This window comes from Saccopteryx leptura, chromosome 2, assembly GCF_036850995.1.
Source record: "Saccopteryx leptura isolate mSacLep1 chromosome 2, mSacLep1_pri_phased_curated, whole genome shotgun sequence".
Taxonomy (NCBI): domain Eukaryota; kingdom Metazoa; phylum Chordata; class Mammalia; order Chiroptera; family Emballonuridae; genus Saccopteryx; species Saccopteryx leptura.
In genome coordinates this window covers 276,065,062-276,092,254 of record NC_089504.1, presented here as the reverse complement: position 1 = coordinate 276,092,254, position 27,193 = coordinate 276,065,062, and the positions used below count along the sequence as shown (strand labels likewise).

General features: G+C 35.7%; 1 protein-coding gene across 1 annotated transcript in view; it reads left to right on the top strand.

The window, feature by feature from the left end:
* The window catches only part of CR1 (complement C3b/C4b receptor 1 (Knops blood group)), a 98,831-nt gene that overhangs the window by 62,309 nt on the left and 9,329 nt on the right, over positions 1 to 27,193 (top strand). Inside the window, exons 16-24 of the mRNA XM_066361858.1 lie at positions 1,449 to 1,534; positions 5,896 to 6,123; positions 8,633 to 8,812; positions 9,428 to 9,527; positions 14,700 to 14,785; positions 21,020 to 21,247; positions 22,204 to 22,380; positions 24,725 to 24,910; positions 27,026 to 27,049. Of these exons, the coding sequence (XP_066217955.1) occupies positions 1,449 to 1,534; positions 5,896 to 6,123; positions 8,633 to 8,812; positions 9,428 to 9,527; positions 14,700 to 14,785; positions 21,020 to 21,247; positions 22,204 to 22,380; positions 24,725 to 24,910; positions 27,026 to 27,049 (1,295 nt within the window). The remainder of the gene's footprint in view (positions 1 to 1,448; positions 1,535 to 5,895; positions 6,124 to 8,632; positions 8,813 to 9,427; positions 9,528 to 14,699; positions 14,786 to 21,019; positions 21,248 to 22,203; positions 22,381 to 24,724; positions 24,911 to 27,025; positions 27,050 to 27,193) is intronic.

Here is a 27,193-nt window from a genome sequence, read left to right as displayed (position 1 = left end):
TGGAAATCACCAATTTAGGGTGCACTGAGGAAGAAGACTTGATCAAGTGCAGACAGTTTAATCATGATATGGCACAGCTTCGGAATAGCACTGCTGTGGAACAGCTCAATTATGATACAGCTTACATGTAGAAGAAATGACTGTGAGATGGCTGAATAGTGTTACAGTGCAATTATTCCACAGCTGTGGAATAGCATGGTTGTGACCTGGCTCTGAGCAAAGGCCCCAGGGCCCTTCCATACAGTCTGACAAGACAGCTTTGGTATTACAGCTCCAGCCAGGAACATGCAGGCTTTGGTGAAAAGGGAAAGTGAGCTTCCTGTCCAGCAGAGAACTGACTTAAATAGACTGATGTCCCTGTCCCTGGCCCTGGTCCTGGACCCTGATTTGTCCATTATCATGTAAATGAAGACTCCAAATCTTTTCAGTTTGATTGGTCAAAAAATCGTAGACCTGATTGGTCAGAATGGAGCTGTTCTATTTTGTTGGTAGAGATGCTAATGAGGATATAGATGTGCAGTTCCAAATGGCTGGGAAACATCACAGCTGAAATATTCCAGGAAGCCTTCTATAAGAATTTGCTCTTACAGCAAGAGCACAGTGAAGACAACAATTCAGTGCAGGAGGCAGGCAGTTCAGTGCGGACAGTTCTCCCTGGAGCATGAACCATGGCTTGAATGAAAGGCCCTGGTTAGCAACGAATGCTAGGCTCTGTTTATAAATTCGAGCCTGATTAGCCATTAAAAGCCCTCTTGAACAGGTACAATCATTACTGGGGTCAACCATTCCAAGGACTCTCTGACAGTCATTAAATTAAAGACCCGGGGCTAGACCAATGGTCTGACAGTAAACAAGAGGTTTTAAGATAGTTGTGCTCTAAAGAATCCTCTTATCAGTTCTTCTTTTTCCTAGTTAATTCAATAATCTTGATATCCCCTAAGTCCCATTTAGGAATATTCCAAATGTATTAGCAAAAAGAACAGTCTCTGATATCTTTGCCCGTGCTCTGTGATTTGCCAACCTTTGTCAGGAGTTATTTTCCTCCTGGTCCTCTAAAAGAAGAAAATGCTACATTTTCCAGTAGAGGAAAAACTTTCTTTTAATGACAAAGAGAGGGCTGTCAGAGATCAATCAGGAGGAGATGACCTCCTGAAGGTCTGGGACCCAATCAAGAAAATGCCTGTCCAGGTTTTCTGTTCCTTCTTCAGTACAGGTCTGTCACTTACTTAGCTTTGACAGTCATTGCTTTGTCCCTCACTGGAAGCTGCAATTTTTCAAAAATTTTCTGAGCCACTATCTTGAGAAACCAAATGAGCTGAGCTTTTTCACCAAGGATTTAATTTAGGAATTAAATTGTATTATAATATGAAGGAAGAAGCTGAAATCTATCAACGAAGGGAAAAGAGAAATGCTGTGCTCACCCAGTCACGACTGTTTTTGTCCCTTAGGTTTCAATTAAAGGGAAGTTCTACTAGTCACTGTGTCTTTGTTGAAACAAAAAGCCTTTGGAATAACAGTGCTCCTGTGTGTGAACGTGAGTAGAAGAAATATCTGTTCATGTCTGCATTTTTCTTTTTGTTCATTTTTTTGTTTGTTTTTCATTTTTTCCCTGTGTTTTTGCCTCATGAAACTATCCAGTGTCTGCTTCTCTGTTTATCTTCATTTTGATAGAAATATTTCTTTGTTGGGTTAGTTAAAAGGAATTTTGGGGGGGAATACACCTGAACATCATATGTTTTGGGAACCATGCAAAAAATACTTAATAGCATACTATCAGGTATATTGGGAGAAATGCTTTATAGATAGAAATTTGTGCCCTGAAGCTTTGTCAAATTTTCCCCTTTTTCCTGTCAAAAGTGATAGTCACACTTCGGCTTTTCCTTCCTTTTCTAAATCATCTATTCATTCATATATTAATTCTTTTAGCACCTACTATGTGCCAAAGAGTCTTCGAGACATTGGGAATATACCTGTAAACAAGATATACTAGGTCCCTGTTCCTATGTTGTTTATATTCTTGGACAGGAAGAAATATTTTTAAAATAACAAGTAAACAAAGAAACACATAGATAATTTCCAATAATAGTAAATATTATTTTTTTAAAAATCCAAAAGTATGCAATAGAATAGGGAGTAAGGAATGTGGGAAAAAGGATAAAGTTTCCATCTTAAATAAAGTGATTAAGGAAGTCCTCACTGAGAAAGTAACATTTAAACATTGACAGCAATTAGTGACTACCAATGTTAATACACAGAGGAAGAATCTTCCATTCAAATAGAGCAGAAAGTGCAAAGACCCAAAGCACAAACATTTTTGTGATTTCCTTTGGAAAGTCTGTTCTACCATTTTCTCCGAAGCTTATATATGGCTGGTATAAAGTGAGCAAAGACAAAAGTAAGAGAAGGTAATAAAAGCAAAGTAACTTTATGTCCTGTAAGAACTTAGGTTTTTACTCTGAGAAAGATGGGCCACTAGACTATTATGAGTTGAAAAGTAACACAATCTAACTTATTTTTAATGATTACACACCGGCTACTCTAGAGAGAAGTTGAAGAGGGTATATCTTAGATGGAGATTTCTTAGGAAACAGTGCCAGAGGCAAAGTTTATGTTGTTATGTCTCATTGGAGGGTACAATATCAGAGAAACGAGAGTAAAGGATAACAAAAAAATGGAGGCAGGGAGGAAAAAACTGCAAATAAATAAAAGATACTATGTTACCGAGGTAGCTATAAGTTTCACAAGGAAAACAGAACAAAACAAAAAAAGAACTGTTGTGGTTTTTTTGGTCATATAGGACACTTGTGTGGAACCAGAACTTTTTGTTAAAAAAAGGAAAAGTAGTTAATCTGTTGGATCCTTTTTGTCTCCTGTTTATCCCAAGGGAATTAAATCCCTGGCTTCCATATTGTTTTAACTCGTCCCTCTGGTCAGACTCTGGGGACATCTCATATGACCTGCTGCATGGTGCTCAATCTAAGCCTAGAAATAGAAGTAGCCAAAGAGGCCATAGATCCAGTCATGTTGGCTTGGATGTGGGAGCTGCTTTGACCATCACTGCAGAGGAACAGCAGAGGCTGTACTGAGTGGCCAAAAGACAGGTATATCCAAGATCTGAGGGAACAAGCTGGGAAGCTACTTGAAAACTCATTAGAAATGTTGACCCAGAATAGCAGTAGGAAAGGCGATAAGAAGTGGTCAAATTCCAAATACATTCGGAAGGTAGAAATAACAGGATCTGCTGATGGTTTTCACAAAGAGATTAAAATAGATAAATGGGGTCAGCTAGGAAGTCAATATGGCCAGAGAACAGATGCATGGGCTAAACTTTGTAAATCCAACAATAACAACTCAGAAACCTGAGAAGGAATCAGTAAAAGAGATGAAAAGGCTAATGGTACATTAAGAGAAGAACCAGGAGGATGAAATTGTCTTGAAAACCAAGTAGAGCAATTCTTTTAAGAAGATGAGACCAAGCAACTATTTCAAATTCTACAGAGAAGTCAAATAAGATGAGGATAGAAAATTAGAATTGGGTTTATTTATTTATTTATTTATTTTTAAATTTTATTTAGAAAATTAACTTCAATACAGTGACATTGATCAATAAGAATGCATAGGTTTCAGGTAAACATTTCTATAGCATTTGAATTGTTGATTATGTTGTATACCCATCACCCAAAGTCATTGGTTTTAGTTACTTGGAGGTAATAAGTGACCTTGTTAGAAGTAGTTTCAGTAGAGTTATGGGGGCATATGCTTGATTGTAATGAGTTCAAGGGAATGAAGCAGAAGAATGAAAGGTCATAAACAACATTTTAAAGGACTTCTAATGTAAAGGTGCCGCAGACCAGTGTGGCTCGTAATTCTGGGTCTTGAGTGAGAATGGTGTGGAATTAAGAAAATAGACTCATTTTTTAAAAAGGACAGAATTGGGAGGCCTCTTCAATGCTGATGGCAATATCCGAGTGCCCCATAGACCCAGTCTGCTTTATTATATAGCCATATGCAAATCAAGGAAGTCCTTGATACAAAGTTACACATCTGAGGCAAAAACAGGAACTCTCCCAAGGCATAAACAGGAATCCCCCCATCATGCATAAGCGAAATCAGCCAATATCTGAATCAAACAAAGAGTGAGAGGAAGGGCATTGTAAATTGCTTCCAGCAACTTAAGCAAGCAAGTGAAGTGGGTGCAAATACTCAGCATCATAGCCAATATGGAAGTGATGGGGGGAGAACTCAGCCTTTTGCCAAGCCTTGAATTTACAAAGGCTTTTTGCCACTTGCAGTCTACAACATAAAGGGAGTAGAGAAATGGAACTATAGCTGCAGACAGAACTGAAATTAAGGGACTTATTTTTTTTGTTTGTTTTTAAGATTATAGAAACAAACTGTGTTAAATATAGAAGCACTACCATTATATCCAGTCTGTCGTTTACTTCTTCACTAAATCAAAGAGAATATTGCTCATCTTCTGATCGTAACTTTTGAAAAATATATGTTTATAATAGAAATTTTCACATGAATGATTTGCTTTAAATTTATTTGGACATTTTGTACATATATATATAATAAAACTTGGCAATCAAATTTTTTATATTTGGAAATCACCTATTGAAAAATCTCAATTTTTTTAAAATATAGTTAAGAAGCATGAAAAAAGAAAGAAATATTCCCATAAACCTAAAGATATACCTAAAATTGCTTAGTAGTGTAAACATTGGTTAAGTTATTCCACTTTGTCATTAGATTATCCATGATTCTATCAAATTGTAGTATCTCAAAGACAGATCAAATCATAAGGGGATAAGAGTTTCTTCAAATAGTTACACTCAAAGAAGAAACATGTTTCTTTAATGAGGAATAAAAGCTTTAAAAACTAGTAAGTATCTCAAAAGCCATGATATTTCTGAGCCTTGTGGAGCACCCACAAGAGTAAGGAGGATGTTTCATTTCGTTGTGACAGCATTACTGTATCCATTTATTTGTTTCTGAGAATAACAGCATCAAGTGATTAAGAAAAGATTATATCACTGATAGAAAAATAGTAAATTATAATATCTTTTGAAAGAATTCTCTAAGATACAAATCCTCAGTGTTAAAAGATCTTGCTTATCTTGTGCTTAAAGTAATACTTGAGTAGGTGCTCAGAAACCTTGTTGAATTAATGGATGATTTTTAAAATTTAATTGATAATTTTTTCTCGTTAATCCGATTAAGAAAATTTTTGTTCATTTTAAATGAGTGAATTCTTTATTATCCATAAGTCTTAATTCTGTGAAGCGTTCAAGATGCTAAAGTCCCTTTTGGAATTTTGTAATAAACATTAATTTAGATGTCATTTCATTTAACTACATCTGAAAAGAGAACTGATATATTTATTTTTCAGTTTATACTCTAAGAGTTAATTGTTCTTAAATTAGCAATACAGTTTCTGCAACCCATAACATTAGAATCAAGGCTGATTAAAATGTAAACTTTTTTGGAGGTGTATTTTCTGAAGTGAGAGTGGTGGGGAGGCAGACTGACTCCCTCAAGTGTCCAACTGGGATCCACCCAGCATGCTCACCAGGGGGTGATGATCAGCGCCTATGGGGCATTGCTCCCCCGCAATGGAGCCATTCTAACACCTGAGGCGGAGGTCATGGAGCCATCCTCAATGCCCGAACCAACTTTGCTCCAATGGAGCCTTGGCTGCAGGAGGGAAGAGAGAGATAGAAAGACTGGAGAGGGGGAAGGGTGGAGAAGCAGATGAGCACTTCTCTTGTGTGCCCTGGCCGGGAATCAAACCTGTGACTTCCACAAGCCAGGCCAATGCTCTACTGCTGAGCCAACCAGCCAGGGCCAAAGTGTAAACATTTTAATATAACTTATGGCTCATTTTCTTTCCAGAAATTTTTTGTACAAATCCTCCGGCTATCCTTAATGGGCACCACACAGAAAATTCTATGAGAGACATTCCCTATGGAAAAGAAATATCTTATACGTGTGACTCCCACCCAGACAGACGGATGACCTTCAATCTCATTGGGGAGAGCACCATCCGCTGCACCAGTGACAGTCAAGGGAATGGGATTTGGAGTGGCCCTGCCCCTCGCTGTGAGCTTTCTGTTCCTCTTGGTCAGTACCCACCTCCACAGACCCTAAATGCCTTCAAAACAACTGTACCAGATCCTTCATATTTCTATAATAAGATTATGATTTTTGCTTCTGAGTTTAATGTTGTCATATGTGGAAATGTCAAAATCACATGCTATATTTAAAGCAGATGGTTCAGTAGTGCCAAGCTGTGTTTGAATAGGGTAGATGCTGATATCCCATCTTGCTGGTGGAGTGGTAAGGAGAGCAATGGAAGAAGAGTAAGACAAGGGTGGAGAGAAGGGAATAAACAGTTTTTGTGTAAATCAGAAAGAAAAATGTATTCATTGGACAGGATAAGAATACAATTGCCTATGAACATTAACCAATATTGGGATAACTGATAAACACTCTCTACAAGTTCATGGGCATGCAATGAATAAACCTGGCAATGTGGGTATTATTTAGCTAGGGCTTCAGCTAGTCTTATGCTGAATAGTAACAAAAAGGACTCACTTTATCTTTGTATCGAAAGACTTCCACCCAAAATAGACCCGTTTGTCTGCTTGTCTCTGGGCCCCATCTTAATCTTTTTTCTTGAACCCTTCCACTCTGGGATTGAGAAACAAGGAAAGATCAGCTCAAGGAAAAGAGTACAAAAGGAAGAGACTATCTCTTTCTAAAGACTAAAGAAAATTGCCTGGTACTCGAGGCCTGACATCAGGCCTTCCTAAGAATGGAACCTGGAGTAGACTGGTGTGGCCCAGCCTTGGAAACCCATCTTTTGCAGAGAAGTCCTCAAAGAAGAGCAATCTAGTGAGAAAAGACCACACACAATGAAAATTATTAACTTTCATTGATCTCCCTCACCGTCCAACTGGGTGGTATATGTCAAAATCTAGTAAGATTTTTTTTCTCTTTCTCTCTCTTTTTAAGTGAAAGGAGGGAGATAAACTGACAGAATCCCTCATACACCCCAAACAGGATCCACTTGGCAATCCTCATCTGGGGCAATGTACTACCCACGTACGACTGCTGGCAACCAAGCTATTTTTAGCACCTGAGGCAAAGGCTCCACAGAGATATCCTCAGCACCTGGAGTCAATGTGCTCGATTCAGTCAAGCCAGGCTGTGAGATGAGAAGAGAGAGAGAGAGAGAGAGAGAGAGAGAGAGAGAGAGAGAGAAAAGGGAAAGGGGGAAGAGAAGCAGATGATCACTTCTGTGTGCCCTGATGGAGATCAAACTCGTAAATTTTACATGCTGGGTTGATTATCACTGAACCAACCAGCCAGGGCCTTTATAAAAAATATTATTAATTTTAGTGAGAGAAGAATGGAGAAAGAAAGAGAGAGAGAAACAAGAACATCACCCTGTTCCTGTATGTGCCCTGACCAGGAATCGAACCTGCAATCTCTGAGCTTCGGGACAATGCTGTGAACAACTGAGCTCTAATGACCAGAACGAGATTACTTTAAACAAAGAGTCCTAGACCCCAGCCAGGATCATTGAATTGACAAACAGAAGCAGTCTCCTCCAGAAGTGACAGTGAAGTTCAGACTCTATTTCAAAATATGCAGCATACAATGTACTCTCTCATAAAGAAGACATAGATTCTTAGATGCTGCTGCTTAATGCCTTTCTCTGTTTTGTCTTTGTCCTTAAATGTCTGGTTTAGCATCGGAATGAGAAAATTTCTCTATTAGTTTCCTAAGGTTGCCATAACAAATTACCACAAAATAAGTGGCTTAAAATAATAAAAATTTAATCTCTCACAGAGCTGGAGGTTAGAAGTCTGAAATCAAGATGTTGGCAGGGCCCTAATCCCTCCTACGGCTCTGGGAAGAATCTGTCTTTACCTCTTCCTGTATCTAGTGGCACCTGGCTTGTGGACACCTCACTCTATCTCTGCCTCTGTCTTCTCATAGCCTATTCCCCTGTGTCACAATAATCCTTTCTTTTCTTTTGTAAAGACACCACCAGTCATCAAATTTCAGTCTACCCTGGTTATCTAGGGTAATTCTGTATCAACATATTACCTTAATTATATCTGAAAAGACCCCAATTCCAAATGAGTTCTCATTGTGAGATCCTGGACAGGTGTATCTTTTGGAGGAACATCATTCAATCCGCTGAAAGTGGTGACTGCTATTCAGTGCCTGAGAGGCAACTTGTGATGAAAATCCTGAGAAAAGGGCAGGGAGGAATAAATGGAAAGAGATGGTAAGATATGATTTGATATACACGACTACGTTAACATCAATAAATGAGGATATGGATGGTTAACTCTAGGTTAACCATTGGCTAAATTTCTTGTCTTGATGAAATAAGAAAATCCAGGAAGGTGAATAGTCTTTAAGTGACAAAAGTTTTTTGATGAGTAGATGTTGTTGCAAAACACCATCTTAAGGTAATTTCAAGAAGAAGAAAATCTTTGTCAATATTATAAATGTCTGTTTCTGTGATCCCATACAGCAGCTTAATTGGAGAGAAAGGAAGGCAGAGTGGAAGTTTTATTGCTCACTTTGGTATTTCTGTGGTTTTGGTCTCCAGGTTACTGTAGAGCTCCAGAACAATTTCCATTTGCCAAGCCTACAACCTTAACTGACGGGTCTGAGTTTCCAATTGGGACAACTCTGAGCTACAGATGCTCCCCTGGATATTTTGAGAATATGTTCTCTATCACCTGCTTAGAAAATTTGGTCTGGTCCAGTCCTGAAGATGTCTGTAGAAGTGAGTAACCCCATACTGGGAACTAATTTATGTAAGTCAAAGCATGTGAAGAGTCTGATTTGATTTGTTTTTATTTTGATGGTGAAATATCTCAGTTTGCCCAAGATATTTAAATGGAGGGTGAACTTATAGGTCATACCTTTTTATTGTCTGGGTTTCTGTGCCTTGACGAGATATTCATTTCATGGAAAAGGGTCATGCAAAAGAAATTGGAGGGAAATTTTGCATTCACTGGAGGTTAACTTTGATGCCTAAAACCATGACATGAATAAAAAAGGGACATGGAAAAAAATTATATGTGTCGCAATGAAGTGTGCTTAGCTAAGATGAAGGAAAATCGCAAATTATGAAGCTTTTGATTTCAGTTGATAGGATGGGAAAACAATTCTTTAGCCATAAATGACTTTTGCTGGGAAATGCAAAGTAGTCCTTTTAAAAGCAGTGCTCTATAGCTGCTTGATTCCAAACTTGGAGGGTGAATTTCCTTGAAGTGCTCAATGCTCTGGAACAGTCAGAAGTACATAGGCTGTTCAGTATGCTGCACTCCAGTCTGATCATATAAACAAAGGTCAAACTCTACAGCACCTAGTCCCAAATTCTGCTTCTTTCCCATAGGAAAATCCTGTGGAACTCCACCAGAACCCATCAAAGGCATGGTGCATATAAACACAGATACCCACTTTGGATCAACAGTTAATTATTCTTGTAATGAAGGGTGAGTTGGGAGCACTCTCTCTGGAATTTGAGTTACACCACATCAATGTCAATCAATCTTTACCCCAGTCTCAGAAAGGCAAACTAGACTGCTGCCCCTTGTATTTCAAAGAGTAAGCAATATTACTGCTGGATAGAAGTGGTAATTTGAACAGAGGCATACAATCAAAGAAATCTAAAAATGGAGGAAGAATCTCCATCAGTGTTATAAACCAGAGAGGGCAGCATGCTCCTGATGAAGGTAGTACATGTGAATCCTGGTAGGTTACCCAACAGTATCTATGTATATTACATCTTTCTCCAAAAACTGCCTTTGGTGATCAGCCCCATCCTATCCTACCCAAGGCACTGTACCCACAATCCAGCAACTTTAAATCAAGAGAAATCAACATTCACCTGTGCTCACTCTCTCTGAGCCTGGAGATTTTAACACCTTTTCATACACATTCTTCTCTAATCCCTTCCCAGACCAGTCTGAGAAGCCAGAAAATATAAGAAAAGGGACTTCAAAACAGGATATTAGAAATATCTCATATGTGTTTGTAACATAGAACCTATGAAACAATAAGAAGCATTTGTAATGTTTCATGATCTGGTATCACTAACGTTTATATATAAATAAACACCCAAAAGCAAAAATAATCAGACATTGAATTAAAAAAAAAGAAAAAATAGAGGAAGAAATAAATAAAGAAAGAATAAAAAAAAGAAACCAAAGTGATCACTAAAACACTAGATTAAATTCTACAGAATAAACCAAAACCGTTACTGGAAATCACACACACACACACACACACACACACACACACACACACACACATTGAGACATGAGAAGAAATTTTAAGAAGCAGAGAGAGAAGAAGTATCAAATAGCACATACTGGAAGATGCTTTCCCAGGACAGAAAGAAAAAGACCAGATTGTTGGAATCAGAACAAATACAAGATTAATAATAAGAGTCTCTCACACTCCATGGAGAAATTTTATGAAATTTAGATATTAAAAAATTTGCAACTTTTTGCCCTGGCCAGTGGCTCAGTGAATAGAGCATTAGCCTGGCGTATAGATGTCCTGGGTTCCATTCCCAATCAGGGCACACAAAAATAGTGACCACTTGTTTCCCTTCCCTTCCTGTTCTCCCTTCACTCTCTCTTCTCCTCCTACAGACAGTGGTTTGATTGGTTCCAGCATCAATCAGCCCTGGGCACAGATCACTCAGTTGATCTACCATAGGCCCAAGACAGTTTGCCAGGTGGATCCCTGTAGGAGCACATGGGGGAGACTGTCTCACTATCTCCTCTCTTCTCACTTGGAAAAAAAGGGGGGGAAAGTTACAACTTGCCAGAGAAAACATAAACAGAAAAAAATTATATTGTCATCAACTGTCTCTTCCACACATTAAGGAGCAGAAGTTAGTGTTTTGAGGGAAAATGTTGTGCCATAAAATATCTGTACTCAACCAAAGCACAGAAGTATAATCTTACATGAGCAAAACCCAAAACATATAACAATTAGATATACTTCCTGAAATGAGAATATTTCCCACACTATATGTGTTTTGATTTCTTCTATGTGAATACAGTACAATAATATGAGAGGGTATACATTACAATACAATAACATTAGAAATTCATTAGCAAAGAATAAACTAAAACTCAAAATTTTGGATCTTGGTCAAAGAGAAAATTAAAACAACCATTGCAGATTACCCATAAAAAACGATAAAGAATGATCATTGAGTGCAGTTGTCCAAACACTCTACCAAGAGCATTACATGAATTAACTGAATATTTAAAATGACAATTAGAAATGGATATTTCATTTAGGCTCCATTTTACAGAGGAGAAAACTGAGACAGAAGAATTAACAAATTTGCCCAAATTCACATGACAGAGGATGAAGTTAGAACTTGAATACTGCTGGTCTGCATAATAGTCTATAGTGGTAAACAATACATTATTTATATTCATTATAAATATTGATGTGAATATTATTCATGAAAATTTCAGAAGCCAAACCTTCTTCTAAAGATATATTTAATATTTCTGTAATTTGACAAAAAAATTTCAAATAAATGAACTAAACATGTTATTAAAGAATTTTTAAATGACTAAACACACGGACCATTAAAGAAATCCAGCTTGATGAATTAATAAAGAAAATTAACTAGTAAATAAAAAAATAGAAACTATAGACATGATGAGTAGATCTAAATGCAAGTCTTTTATAAGTAGCCAATCAAAATAAACAGAACTTGGCCAATTGTAATTTCACAAAATAACAAATCTACAAATACATATCAGTGAAAAAGAACTCACCACAGATATTGAAGAGAATCAATACTTTATAAAATATGAAATCTTCTTGATCATAACAAAATTGAAAATACCCATGAAATGTGTCCCTTAGTAGGAAAAATACACTTTATCAGGAAGTACTTAAAAATAGGTAGAGCAGCTGATGACTTGACCCTATATGTATTTGAGTCTCTGTTTTCAATTTTTTAGATGTGCAACTACAATTGGAATTGCTGGAGTATATGGTAATTCTGTTTAACATTTTAAGAAATCTCCAAGCTGTTTTCTACCACTGCTGCATGTTTTTCCATTCTCACCAGCAATGTGCAAGAATCCCATTTTCTCCACACCTCACCAACACTTTCATTTTCTGTCTTTTAAAAAAATTATTATTGCTGTCCCAGAAAGTGTGAAGTGGATTTCATTTATATTTCTCTACCTATTAATAATGTTCAGTATCATGTCATCTGTTTTTGGCTATTTGCATATCCTCTTTGGAGAAACATGGACTCAAGTGTGTTGCCTATGTTTTAACTGAGTTGTTTGTTTACTGCAAAGTAGTTCCAAGTACATAAAGAAATGGCACCCAAGTCCAGCCTTTAATCCTCCCATCCCTGATACTACTGGGCTTTTCCTTTGCCACTGTATGCTTTTTTACAGTGTTTATACTATTAATTATAGGGAACAGAATTTCATGACTTTCCTTGGACAAAGCTTTAACTTCATGGTACCCTAATCTCTAATTCCTGAGGGAGGTAACAATTAGGCTCCAATAAAGGAACTTTGGAGAGGTAGAAACAAGGTCAGGAAAATTTACAACCTATGGCTACTGCAGCATATGAGTGTTTTACAATACCTTCAAAGCATTCAGTGTTTTTACAGCCATCCTTAGGCTGCAACCTGCTTTACACTGTTACTTCAAGGCTCTAGTTTAGTCACCGTGAGCAGGTTAAGAGCAATCTTTAAAAGGTAAAAGTTAGGAACATCCATGATCCTGTGCTTTGTTGTTGTTTTTTTTGTTTGTTTTTGTTTTTGTTTTTGACAAAGACAATGAATCAGAAAGAGGGACAGACAGAAAGGAAGGAAGAGAGGTGAGAAGCATCAATTTTTTGTTGCAGCACTTTAGTTGTTTATTGATTGCTTTTTCATATGTGCCAGGACCATAGTGCTACAGCAGAGCAAGTGACCCCTTGCTCAAGCCAGCAAGCTTGGGCCCAAGCTGGTGAGCTTTGCTCAAACCAGATGAGCCTGTGCTCAAGCTGGCAACCCCAGGGTTTCTAACCTGGGTCCTCTGCGTCCCGGTCCGACGCTCTATCCACTGCACCACTGCCTGGTCAGGTATGATACTGTGCTCTTAAGGGAACTTTTAAGTGGATAAGAGACAGGCAGAAGGAACACACATATAGTGAAGGTATTATTGTCTTCTTTCCCTCTTCTAGTGGTTCTCAAGTTGTTTGTCAAAATGCCATAGATTAAATACTTGTTGGCACACTTGAAAAGATTTTACAATACAGCCAATAAAAAACAATTTTAAAATAAGTAAAATTCAGTCGCTACCTAAATATAAAAGTGACTTGATGTGTCTTCAAAATATTCACTGTTATTGCTCTATCTACATGGTTCTTATCTTAATGTCACTGTTTTGGAACAGAGAAAATAAAAGAAAACAGGAGCTTAGACAGGATAGTTTATTTCTTTCTCAAGTTAAGAACTATGGGCAGTGTAGGCATCAAATGATGACTCTACAATCCACAGAATCCTGGTTTTTTTTTTTGTTGTTGTTGTTTTCCCATTTGAGACTCCATCTCATCTCCTGGTCCAAACTCCAGCCAAGGGAAGGAAGAATGGGAGACTCTAACTCATTTATCTGGCAACACTTTTCAGACACTTCACTTACATCCCTCTAGCAAGAAAGTAGTCAGATGGCTCTACCAGCGGTAGGGGAGCTGAGAAATGAAGCCTTTATTGAAGGTGGGCCTAGGCCAGTTACAAATACTGAATTCTATCATTAATGAGGAAGAGGAAAGTGGACATTGGAGATGCCAATAGTCTCTGCTACACATGGTTGCTGTCCTAATCACGTGTCCTAATCCAGAAGCAGAGTGCTTAGCCAATTCAATCACTACCTCTCTGTTGCATGACATTGCGCAAGACACCCTACCTTTCACTTAATCTGTTTAGCCCTATTGTACATTAGATCACTTGACCAGCTTATCAAGTATCTTTTGTGATATTTCTAGCAGTAACAGTATAAGACATAGTAAACAAAAAATAACTAATGTGAAATGCTCTAAAATTTGTGACCTACTTTGAATAATTTTGTGGTGTGGTGGTTGAATACCCCTGCCTTTCAGGTTTAAAGTGTGAAGATGATTAACTGTTTTTCTGGATCTCACTTACTGAATTGTCAAGGTAAAGGCATCATTCAGTCCTTCAATCGACAAGTATTTTTTGAGCACCTGAAGCTTAAATGTCTTTTGATTAGGTCTAGAGGTTGCTCACATTTCCATAAGACATATTTCCTCCCTTCAAGAAATTCATAATTGCCTTGATGACTTATATATGGATAAAACAACTCTGTGTGAGGTTCCTTAAGGATAAGTACAAAAATTTTCTATTATGACTAACACAACTATTTTATTGAGTTGTGAAGGACTAAAAAGGACGATGGATTAGAAAGGTCAGAATTTAAGGTTGTTCTTACCAATAAAGGACTAATTTGGAGATGGAGATGGGGTTTCTTTCTTGAGGGCTCTCATGTTTTCATTTTCTTGTAATTTGTAAAATTCTCCTCTATTATTTTTTCATGATGACTTAAGTGGGAAATATGTATAAGGTATAATATTTCATTCTTTTTTTTTTTTTTTTTTTTTGTAGACATCGACTCATTGGCTCACCATCTGCTGCTTGTGTCATCTCAGGCAATAATGTCACTTGGGATAAGGGGGCACCTGTTTGTGAGAGTGAGTGAAAATATTTTTTCCCGTTATTCCCTCCAGTTGATCTTGATTTGGCCCTGTAGTTATAAAGAAAAACCCTAATCCTTTCATAGAGTAGTCTCTTAGATATTTGAAAATTGGAATTATATGCTACATGGCTTTTCTGTTTAGTGGTTTTTGTTTTCAATTTTAGGAGATAGTTTATCTGAAACTATGAACTTGAACTCAGGTAAATTTGCCCTATTCTACTACTTGATAGCAAATTCTTTCCAATGTAAAGATCATTCTCCTAGTGAGTACATTTAAGTGACATCATGGAAAATTATACCTGTCTGAGCCACTCCTTACTAGCACATTACCATCCCAGGAAGCAGAATGATTACTTCCTTCCTATTATTCTTACTCTTAACAGTGGAAGAACAACTTATATTTCTTAATAAATATCCCGAGCCTCTAGTCATGTTGCCCTTTCTTCTTCCTTTGAATTATTCCGGTCTCAAGCCCTAGATGTATTTATTCTCAATTAGTTGATTCCATTCAATGGGATAGAGTAAAGTGAACCACCAAACCTTTGAGGAATGTAGAATTCTGTCTAATTGCAAATTGATAAAGTGTTAAGACGGTGAAAAAATCATTATCACACGCAGAGTTGGTGGCAGTAAAAGTGGTCACAAACTTCAGGAAGACTAGTGAGATATATATATAAATGCCTTAATGCAAATATACTTTGATCTAACAATTCTATTTCCCAGAATTCATCCCAAGAAAATAAACATGACATTTCCCTATAATTTTAGTCGAAAAACACTTAATACAGTAATTTTTAGAGTAGTGGAAAATGTTAAGGATTTAAATGTTCATCATGATTTGCAACTAGCCAACAGAAGATAAGGCTTATTAAAAATCATTACATGTCTTTAATAAAGGTGTAAAATATACCATGAGAAATTAGAGATTGAGATACTTTATCCAATCTGTATTTATCTATTTATGTACATGCCTTGAATATTATCCTGTTACCAAATATGGTATTCTAGAAATTATATTCAAAGGTACACATGCATACCTGAAATAATATACATTAAATTGTTAAGAATACTTATTTTTGGACCATTATTATTTCATTCTTTTTGGTTGTCCAGATTTTATAAAACTTCAACAATGAATGTATTCATTATATTCATAAGTATTTACACACACATGTGCGTGCACACACGTGCTACTTTAGCTGTTAGAGTTCCAAGGAAATGAATGAGATGTTATACAGGTGTCTCAATAATCTGCCCAAAATTTTTAATCACCTGAAAAAATTTAAATTAGCAAAATACAGTTTACTATAAAAAATTTTCTAGTCCTAGAACCTTTTGTAGCAGGCTATTGCTAATAAAAAATATATCTACTTCTATGGTATTTTTAAGTCAATAAATATTTAACTACATCAATATAGGTTATATATGTGTATGTGAATGTACAGATAGTGATTTATACCAATATCTTAATAATTATTATATTATAATAATACATAGTAGTTTTTTATCATTTTATTATCCCAGAATCTGTGATTATTTCATTATTCATGCCTTACACTTTATATATCTTTTCTTTCCCTCTTTATAATGTTCTTTTCTCATTAAATTTATTGAGATGTTATTTGTTAATAAAATTATAGGGATTTTAAATGTACAATCCAATAATATTTTTGAAGTGTATTTTATATACAATATTGTATATATTTAAAGTGTACAATGTACTCATTTGAAACATTCATATATTGTAATATGGTTGCCATTGTAGCCATAATTAGTACCTCTATCTTGTTACAAAATTATTCTTTTTTTAAGTAGTTGGCATAATTAATTTCTAGTTTCTTTGCCAGTTTGATAATAATAATTCAATATTATTGCTTATCTGCACTGAGCTATGCATTATTTCTTCAGACAGTTTTTATAACTAGTTGTAAATTACACACTTAAACAACATCTGTCCTGTTCTGTCATCCACCATTCTCTGGTAATGGCCATTTTATTTTCTGCTTTTACATGTTGGCTCTTTTAAATTTCACATGTAAGTGATATCATATCGTACCTGTCTTTCTCTATCTAACTTATATCACTTACCACAATGTGCTCAAAGTCCATCTGTAATCACAAATGACAGGTTCTCCTTTTTCATGGCTGAATAATATTATAGTATATGTGTCATATTTTCTTTATTCATCCACCAATGAACACTGAGGCTGTTTTTAAATCTTGGCTATTGTGCATAATGCTGCAGTCAACATGGGGGTGCATAATCTTTCAAGTTAATGTTTTAATTTTCTGTGCAAAAATATCCAGAAGTGAAATTCCTGCATTGTATGGTGGTTCTATTTTTAATTTTGAGCAACCTTCATACTGTATTAATTAACACAGTGGCTGTGTTAATTTACATCCCCACAACAGGGCACAAGGGTTTCTTTTCATTTACACCCTCACCAGTACTTGTTATCATTTGTCTTCCTGATAATAGCCACTCTAACAAGTTTTAAATTGCATTTCCCTGAAGGGTAGGGATGTTGACCATTGGCCATTGAATGTCCTTTTTGAGAAATATTTTTTTAGGCCTCCTGCCCATTTTTTTAAATCAAATTGTTTTTATTGTTGTTGAGTTGTATGACATTTTTTATATGTTGGATATTACCTTATCCAGTATATGATTTGCAAAATTTTTCTCTAGGTTGTCTTTTCTGTAGATTTTCACTTTGTTAATTTTTTCTCTTGCTGTGCAAAAGTGTGGTCACATTTGGTAATTATTGCTTTTGATATGTGTGCTTTTGGTGTCAGATCCAACTTCTTCTAGAAGTTTTATAATATCAGGTCTCATTTCAAGGTTTTGATGCATTTTGAACTAATTTTTCTGAGTGGTTTACAGTGGGTATTCAATTTTATTGTTCTGCATGTGTTTCTCCAGTTTTTCCAGCACCATGTGTTGAAGAAACTATTCTTTCTCTCTTTGGTGCTCTTGGCTAGCTTGTTGAATATTTGTTGATCATATAAGCAGGAATTTAATTCTGGGGTCTCTATTATGTTTCACTTGTTTATGTGTCTGGTTTTTGTGCCAGTCTCAAAGCATTTTTATTACTGTAGCCATATAGTCTAATTTGAAATCAGGAGGTGTGCTACTTCCAGCTTTATTCTTTTACCTTAGAATTACTTTGTATACTTAGCGTCTTTTGGGGCTTCAAAAAAATTTTAGGACTTTTTTTTGCCATTTCTGTGAAGAATTCTGTTGCTATTTTGATGGAGAGTGCATTGAATCTATACATGGCTTTAAGTAGTATGGACATTTTAACAATATCACTTCTCCTGATCCATGAACATGGTATGTCTTTACAAATATTTGTGTCTTCTTTAATTATTTTCACCAAAGTCTTTTCATTTTCATTGTAAATATCTTTCATTTTCTTGGTTAAAATTTTTCCTAAGTATTTTTCGATACAATTGTAAATGGAATAGCTTTCTTTATGCTTTTTTCAGATGTTTCGTCCTTTGTGTATAGAAATGCAACTGATTTCTGTTTGTTGATTTTGTATCCTGCAACTTTACTGAAATGATTAGTTAGTTCTAACAGTTATTTGGCTGAGTCTTTGGGATATTTTATAAACAGAACCATATCATCAGCAAATAATGACAGTTTTACTTATTCTTTCCCAATTTGCATGCCTTTTATTTTTTTGTCTTGCTTAATCACTCTAGGTAGTACTTCCAGTACAAGATTGGATAAGAGTAATGAGAGTGGAAATCCTTGTCTTGTTTCTGATCTAAGAGAGAAAGATTTCCATCTATTTCCATTGTGTATGATGCTAGCTGTGGCTTTGTGTTATATGTCCTATATTATGTTTAGGTATGTTCCTTCTATCACTAATCTGCTGAAGATTTTCCTTATAAAAATGTACTTTTTATATGTTTTATCTATATTTATTAAAATAATCATGTGACTTTTATTACTATGTGATTTTTATTTTTATTAATGTGAGTTATTGCATTTATTAATTTGCCTACATTGAAAGATCCTTGCATCCCATGGGTAAATTTCACTTAATTATTTTTATGTGTACTTAAATTTTGTTTTCAAATATTTTGCTGATAATTTCTTTTTATTTAGAAATTAAACTTAATGGGATGACATTAATCAATAAAAGTACATAGGTTTTAGTATACATTACCTATAACATTTAACTTTTGATTAAATTGTGTGCTTATCAACCGAAGTCAAATCATTTTCCATCACCCTTGATAACCCCCTCCCACTGATAACCACTTACTTCACTTTTATCTATGTCCATGAGTCTCAGATTTGCATCCTACCTATGTGTGAAATCATATAATTCTTAGCTTTTTCTGATTTACTTATTTTACTTCGTATAATCTTCTCAAGGTCCATTTATGTTCTCGTAAATGGCAATGTGTTATCATTTCTTATGGTTGAGTAGTATTCCATTGTACATATGTACCACATAGGAGAATTTGCTGAGAATTTTTGCATCTATATTTATTGGGAATATTGGTCAATAGTTTTCTCATTTTGCTCTTAGCTGGGTGTGGTATCAGGGTAATACAATGCTGGCCTTGTAAAATGAATTTGGACATATTCCTTTCTGTTCAACTTTTTGGAAGAGTTTGAGAAGGATTTATTTAACTCTTCTTTGAATATTGGGTAGAATTTATCAGTGAAGCTGTCTTGTCCCGATGATTTCTATGTTAGGAAGTTTTGAATTACTAAGTCAATCTTTTTATTTGTTGTTGTTTTCCTGTTGATATTTACTCTTTCTTCCTGGTTAAGCCTTGGTAAGTTGTGTGTTTCTAAAACTTTATTCATTTCTTCTAGGTTATCCTATTTGTTGGCAAATCTCCTATATATTTTATAGTATCAGTTGTAATGTCTCTTTTTTCATTTCTAATATTTTAAATTTAAATCATTTTTTTCCTCAGTCTGACTAAAGCTTACAAGTTTTGTTTGTCTTTTCAAAGAACCAGCTTTTAGTTTGTTGATCCTTTCTATTGTTTTACTGGTTTGTATTTCAGTAAATCCCACTCTAGTTTTATTATTTATTTGTTTCTGCTAATCTTGGTCTTAACTTGTTCTTATTCTAGTCTCTTGAGGAATAAAGTTAGGCTGTTTATTTGAAATCTTTTTAGTTTCTTATCTTGTGTTTTCCACTGTAAACTTTGCTCTCAGAAATGCTTTTCTTGCATCCCATAAGATTTGATGTTTATTTTGATTTTTATTTCCTTTGAAATAGTTTTTCTTTCCAATTTGATTTCTTCTTTGACTCATTAGTTGTTCAAAACTGTTTTGTTTATTTTCCAGTTTTTGATATCTAATTTTATACCATAAGGTCTGAAAAAATGATATGATTTGAATATTCCTAAATTTGCTAAGATTGTTTTATGCCCTAACAAATGCTCTATCCTGAAAAATGTTCCATATGCTCTTAGAAGAATGTGTATTCTGCTTTTGGTAGATGGAATATATATCTGATAGACACATAAACACATGCACGCACACATATACACATATATATATATACACACAAACATATATATGTATATTAGTTAAGTCCATCTGTTTTAGAGTATGATTTAATTTCAGCATTTCCTCATTTATTTTTCTGTCTGGATGATCTATCCATTGCTAATAGTGGAGGTACTAAAGTCCCCTACTATTCTTGTGTTTTCTGTTTTTCCCTTTCACTTTGCTTGTATTTGCTCAACATATTTTGATACTCTTTTGTAAGATGCTTATATATTTAAGACTGTTATGTCATCTTGATGTATTGACCATTTTATCATTAAATAATAACTTTCTTTTTTTCTAATCATTTTTGGCTTGAAGTCTCTTTTGTCTAAATGGCTATATTTGCCATCTTTGGTTTCCTCTTTCCATCCCTTCATTTACTATGCCCAAGACTCTTACTATGCATCACGTAAAGTAGAAAATCACATGGTTGTTGAAAAGAAATAAACTAATTACCTTTCAAATTGATTAAAATCTTGGCTAACTGAAGAGTCTTTTTAACTTTTGCAATAAACTGTAATTTTATTCTTACCTTCCTCAGTTTCTTCTAAAAAATGTTTTACATATTTAGATTCCATCCACCTTAGTTATATTATCATAGAAAAAAAAATATGTGTTCATAACACAGTTTCACAGCACCATTATTGTATAATCATTTGATTGAAACTCTAATGGAACTTAATGCTCTCGTTTTCTTTCCAGAAATCTTTTGTCCAAATCCTCCAGCTATCCTTAATGGACACCACACAAGAACTTCTATGGGAGACTTTCCCTATGGAGAAGAAATATCTTATACATGTGACTCCCATCCAGACAGAGGGATAATCTTCAATCTCGTTGGAGAGAGCACCATTCACTGTACAAGTGACAGTCAAGGGAATGGGATTTGGAGCAGCGCTGCCCCTCTCTGTGAACTTTCTGATCTGGCTGGTCAGTGAACCCCTTCTCACTGCACCTCCCCAGATGGATCAGTGTATCTGAGCAAGAATATCAGTATTATTATCATGAAAGTCATTTTATGTTTTGCAACATGACTTTGTTATGACTATCAGACATAGAAGGGCCTGCCATGAGAATAACAGATGATTCTAGAGGTGCTGCACTCTGCCCCAGTTGGTGGTACTCTGATATCCCTGCCTGCTAGGGTGAGAATGGTAGGATGGTGAGGAGAGGAGACAGTCGAAAGTGGAGAGAGTTATCGAGGCCCAGATTTTATACAGCATATTTTAAAAGCAATGAAAACAAAGGCCAATGAAAATATTGATATATGGTCATGCCATCTCTATTACCAGTTTTTATACTAGATAGATAGTGTGCAGAGCAGAACGCACATGTTGATGACTAGTTCTCTTCAGAATTGGTAATGCTATAGGAATAATTAGGAAGTCTGGTATAGGCATTTATACTCCTTTTGTTACTTCTAAGTGTTTCATTTTGTTGTCCCTTCAGGTCTCCTTAGCACAGGGAACTCAAGATGCCCCTGAAGAAGTAAAGTGGATGATTGTTCTTCTGGCCTCTGTAGATCATTTCTTTACATATATTTCTAGATTTAAATAACAGTACCTGGCAAACAGATAATGACTTTATGGCTGTGATTGTCCAAACAAGTTCTGTCCTCCAGTGAGGACAGACAGCATTGAATTAGTCATGTTTAGATCCCAGTGGTACTCCTATCTGGTGCAGTCTGCAGATAGAGAATACACATGATCCTGTGTAAAGGCTAAAAGGTCTGTGTACAGAGAGTTTGTCTTCCCACTGATCCACAAACAGTTAGTGCATTGAGACCTGTCTGTGTGGGTCTTCATCTGGCTCTATTAGTCAGAGACAGCATTATATGTATTGGCATGTTCATACTTCAGTGTTTAACTGTCTTTTCCTATTTTTAGTTTGCCCATCTCCGCCCAAGATGCACAATGGCCATCATACTGGAGGACATGCATCTCCATATCTTCCTGGGATGAGAGTCAGATACACTTGTGACTCAGGCTATCTGTTGGTGGGAAAGGCCTTCATTTTCTGTACAAACAAGGGAACCTGGAGCCAATTTCAACATTATTGCAAAGGTATCTCTTATTCTTGCTGGGTTTTATGAAAGACTGATGCACGAGGCTAATAAAGCTGAAAGACATCCTTTCTGAGAGGATGGAAAATGAATATCAATAGAGGAGGAGGAAGGCAGAACACATAGTAGAGAGGAAGGCAGCCCAAATATCTTCAATTCTACCAAATAAGTAGGAAGAACTGATAGAATTTTTAGTCATATAATAGACATCAACCAATAATTTATAATGCTTTACATGCTTTTAACTAATAAAATATTTCAGCTGTAAAGGATCTCAGAGGGTCACAAGTGGTGCTCACAAATATCCTTAGGTGGTCAATAAGAGACTAGAAGCACTTTGTTGTGAGGACAATAGAAATGAGATTGAGAGCAATTAATTCCAGAATTACTGGATATGGAGTCTCACTATCATCTACTAGACCAAAAGTAAGTTGCTTATTTCCTCTTCCCTGGAACAAGTTCCAGGAATTATTTCTGTTATTCCTGTCCGTGTTTTCAAAAATGACATATGACTTTAAAATCGTTGTTGGCAATATTCTAAAAAGCTGCAAAATGTGGAATTACAGATTATATTCTATGACTACACATGGTACTGAGATCTTTACAAAAGTGATTTGTGTTAGCCTCCAGAAAAATCTGCTGAGGTGGGATTGTTATTCTTGCTATCTTACCAAGACAGAAATGCAGTGTAGAGAGATCCAGTATCCAGTGCATGATATGCAGCTCAGGTGGTCCTAGGATTGGAACCCAGCCAGTCCCTGCTTTTGAACAGTTCACTATAGTATTTCTTTTTAATGCGGCTTTTTTTTTTTTTTTAACTTTTGACAACTGTAAGTTAAGTGATTTTTGCTTTGCTTGTTTATCTTCTTTTTTCACTTTTCTTTTTTTATTTATTCATTTTTTTTAGAGAGGAGAGAGTGAGAGAGAGAGAGAGAGAGAGAGAGAAAGAGAGAGAAAGGGGGGGCAGGAAGCATCAACTCCCATATGTGCCTTGACCAGACAAGTGCAGGGTTTTGAACCAGCGACCTCAGCATTTCAGGTCGATGCTTTATTCACTGCGCCACCACAAGTCAGGCCTCTTCTTTTTTCACTTTTGAAATACTATGCAAGGGAAGCCATGAAGTATTTCTAATATTAAGGATTAGTTAAGTTTACAGTTACAGTGGTTATAGGAATTTATGGCCTTCCTGACCTAAAAGTCCCAGAAAATCCTCCTTGGCCTCCTACCCCTCAATTTTAGACACAGTGGAAGTGGCCCGTAGACACAGTGATGATAAGTGATTCTGCTTTGGTTATTTGCTAAAATGAATGGCACTTACAGAGTCCTTGTGGCTTTGCAGAAACCAAAAGTTCACTTCTCCTTGCTTTAGTTACAGAAGTAGGAAGAGTCAGGAAATAGTTCAATGATTAATTATTCAGAGTAAGAGTATGGGATAGTTGTCCTGAAAACAAAAGAATTATATTCTACTCTGGAAGCTGCTTTCTTTTCATTTAAGTAATAATAATTTTGTCTTAATAACTGTTTTTTTTCAAACATGGCTTATTCATTCTCAATTTTTAGCCTTAACAAAATCATCTAGGAACCTGTTAAAAAGACAGTTTCTCATCTACATCCTCAACAACTTCAATTCTGACATTTTGAGTCAGGTCCACAGGTCTCTCTTTAACAAACCTATTGTAATGTTCTGATGTAGAAAGACCACAGGATCATACTGTGAGAAATAGCACTTTACCTGGTTGGGTTTTATAAAGAAAAAAGAAAATTAGATTCTTACAACTGAAAAGAGAGCTTTGCTTAAATTGAAAAAGGTGTTGGTTGGGCAGCGAAAGAAAGCAAAATAAAGGTTGAGCTAAATGAGATAAAGGAAAGTAAGTAGAAAATTGATATTTTAAATTCAGAATTATGATTTAGTAACTTCTATGTCCAATATATAGAAATGAGCTAGAAATAAGCATTTAATCAAGAGGTAAAAGACAGTGTTTTATTCCTAGATAGAGTTAATGTGATATTTCTATTTCCTTATGGTATGACCCAGGTGGATTCAGGCTAGGGCATGGTTATCCTAACTCCTAATCTTTCCACAACTTTCTGGTTGCAGAGTTGTTCATAATTAAAAGTCAATTACATAACATGTCATATTCCCTTAACTTACCTAAGAATATAAAGTCAGAGAATTTTAAATCATAAGATGTTGGGAAGGAGATTCAATCTTTCTTGATTAAAGACATGACCAATCTTTCCCCAAAGGGAAAATAGGTTTGGGGTCATAGATCTTTCCATTACAACAGTTACAACTAATAGTTACAACAAAATATTAATTGCCTTCTGATTTTTCTAATTTCAGAGATAAAGTGTAGCCTCCCAGAGTCTATGAATGGAATCCAGAAGGAGATGGAAATGAGTAAAAAATTTCAGTATAGAGATAACGTAACCTTGGAGTGTAAAGATGGGTTTACTCTCAAAGGCAGTCCCTGGAGCCAATGCCAGGCGGATGACACCTGGGATCCTCCTTTGGCCACGTGTATATCACGTAAGTACAAGAGTAAGGACAAGGTTCTTCCCAGTCATGCTACTGTTCATTAATTCATTGACACTGTCTTCTAATATGGTGTGATATTTATGGCCAGTGGTAGAGCTAAAAAGTGCAGTAAGAGCTCCTAATTCTTCTCCAAGCCCTTAGCAATGAGAGTCAGGCAAGCCTTGCTCTTCTCAGAGTCCTCAACTTATTCATTTCTTCTAGGGCAGTGGTCCTCAACCCCTGGGCCACAGACCAGTACCGGTCTGTGGGCCATTTGGTACTGGTCTGCAGAGAAAGAATAAATAACTTACGCTATTTCCATTTTATTTATATTTAAGTCTGAACAATGTTTTATTTTTTAAAAATGACCAGATTCCCTCTGTTACATCCGTCTAAGACTCACTCTTGACACTTGTCTCGGTCATGTGACACATTTATCTGTCCCATCCTAAAGGCTGGTCCGTGAAAATATTTTATGACATTAAACTGGTCCGTGGCCCAAAAAAGGTTGGGGACCACTGTCCTAGGGGACCACTCTGAACCTCTTTTGTCTACATCACTTGATTGGTGAATGCATCCCACAGTAAGGGTTTGTTTATAGCACGGGAGCCTTAAAAGTCCTGTGCACACCAGTGATAGAGCAGGCTTTCAAGAATGTTCTCAGCTTGAGTCAGGAAGCACCTTCCAAGTTGCTGAGATGTGTTGTTCGGTCTGCCTAGCTGCTGTAAGCTACAGGATTTCAAACTGGTACAGCTGGATTCAGCAGATTCAGAAATTGTGTAATTGAGCTCTGTAGAAGAGGATGATGTTAGATAGGAAATCCTATACCCTGAACTTGTACACATCAAGGAGTTGATGAGAAAAATTAATAATGGACAACTTTTCTTAATCTAAGTTAGTTCTAGGCTTCCCTTACCCATTCTTATGATTCTTATTTATAATCATAACCAAGACTATCCAAGATTTTTTATAGTTGATCCTTTAAACGTGCTAGCTAATCTGATTTACTAATAATATTTCTGAATTATAAACTTGTCACTCTCCTAATATCAAATTATATTGACATTAGCAAAAAAGCTCACAGCCGATCTGACAAAATGAATACCTGTAGAAGATTCTGGAGATGTGGCTGTGAGACAAGACAGTCACATGATTGGGGGGGGGGCACCCGACCAGATATTAAAACAAATATAAAGCCATAATACATAAGGCACTTTAAATCAACACAAAACAGACTTTTTTAAATAAGTGGAACAAAATGCATATTAATAAAATAAAGGTTATTGTAAATAAAATTAAAAGTATCCCACATATGAAATCTAATAGTTGCGACATCCTCAATCCACAGGGAAAGTAGAGATGGTCATAATATAGGTAGCATTGAAACAAATTTATATGACAAAAAGTACCAGGTGTAATAAAGAGTTAAAGTTTTAAAAGGCAATATAGAAAAGCTAATGTAAAAAAATAAAAGAATATTTATCAAACTGCTGAAAGAAGGCCAAATCTTTGAACTTTTTGATATGGTAGAGAAAATCACTAAAGGTATGCAGATATTACTTACAGTTTAGGTATGTATTTCGGAATGTAAATAGGAAAGCAGTAGACAGATGAGAAATCTGTGAAAAATATAATGAAGAGTTAATAGTGTTATACAAGTTGCGTTTATACAAGTTGCGTTAGTGGTGGTTGTGGTGGTAGTAATTAATGGTGATCGATGAAGATATACTGAATGCTTAATTCCACTGCTCAAAGGCCAGATAGATAAGGAGAGTATAAGTATGTAAAAACCTAGATGCGTGGCAACATGTATCAGAAGGAAATGTACCAAAGCATTTAATGCTAGTAGAATAATGCATGATATTTTTCTTTTGTTCTGTTTTATACATTTTTTTTGCTGTAGTTCTATTAATTTTATAATAACATGGTAAGTTAAAAGGAAAAAGAACCATTGAGTACATAAGATAAAATGAGATTGTCTGAGTAAAACATAGTTTTTTTAATATTAGAACAAAATTGGACTGTGTTATGATAAAAATTAAAATAAATTTTCACTGGCTGAGGGCTCCTGTTTAATCGTGTTTGAGTGCTAGACTGATGCATTTGTGACCTTTGTCTTCCTTTTAGGCTCACCTAATGCTTTAATTATTGGTAAGTTTTGTAAAGGGTTTGCTGAGAAACTTTAGCATCTTTAACAGTAAGTATCCCCTTATAATGAATAAAATGTAAAAAGAGAGATCAAAATATCTTACACTGAAATTTCATTTAGAAGGGAAATAGTCTAAACGCTGGCCA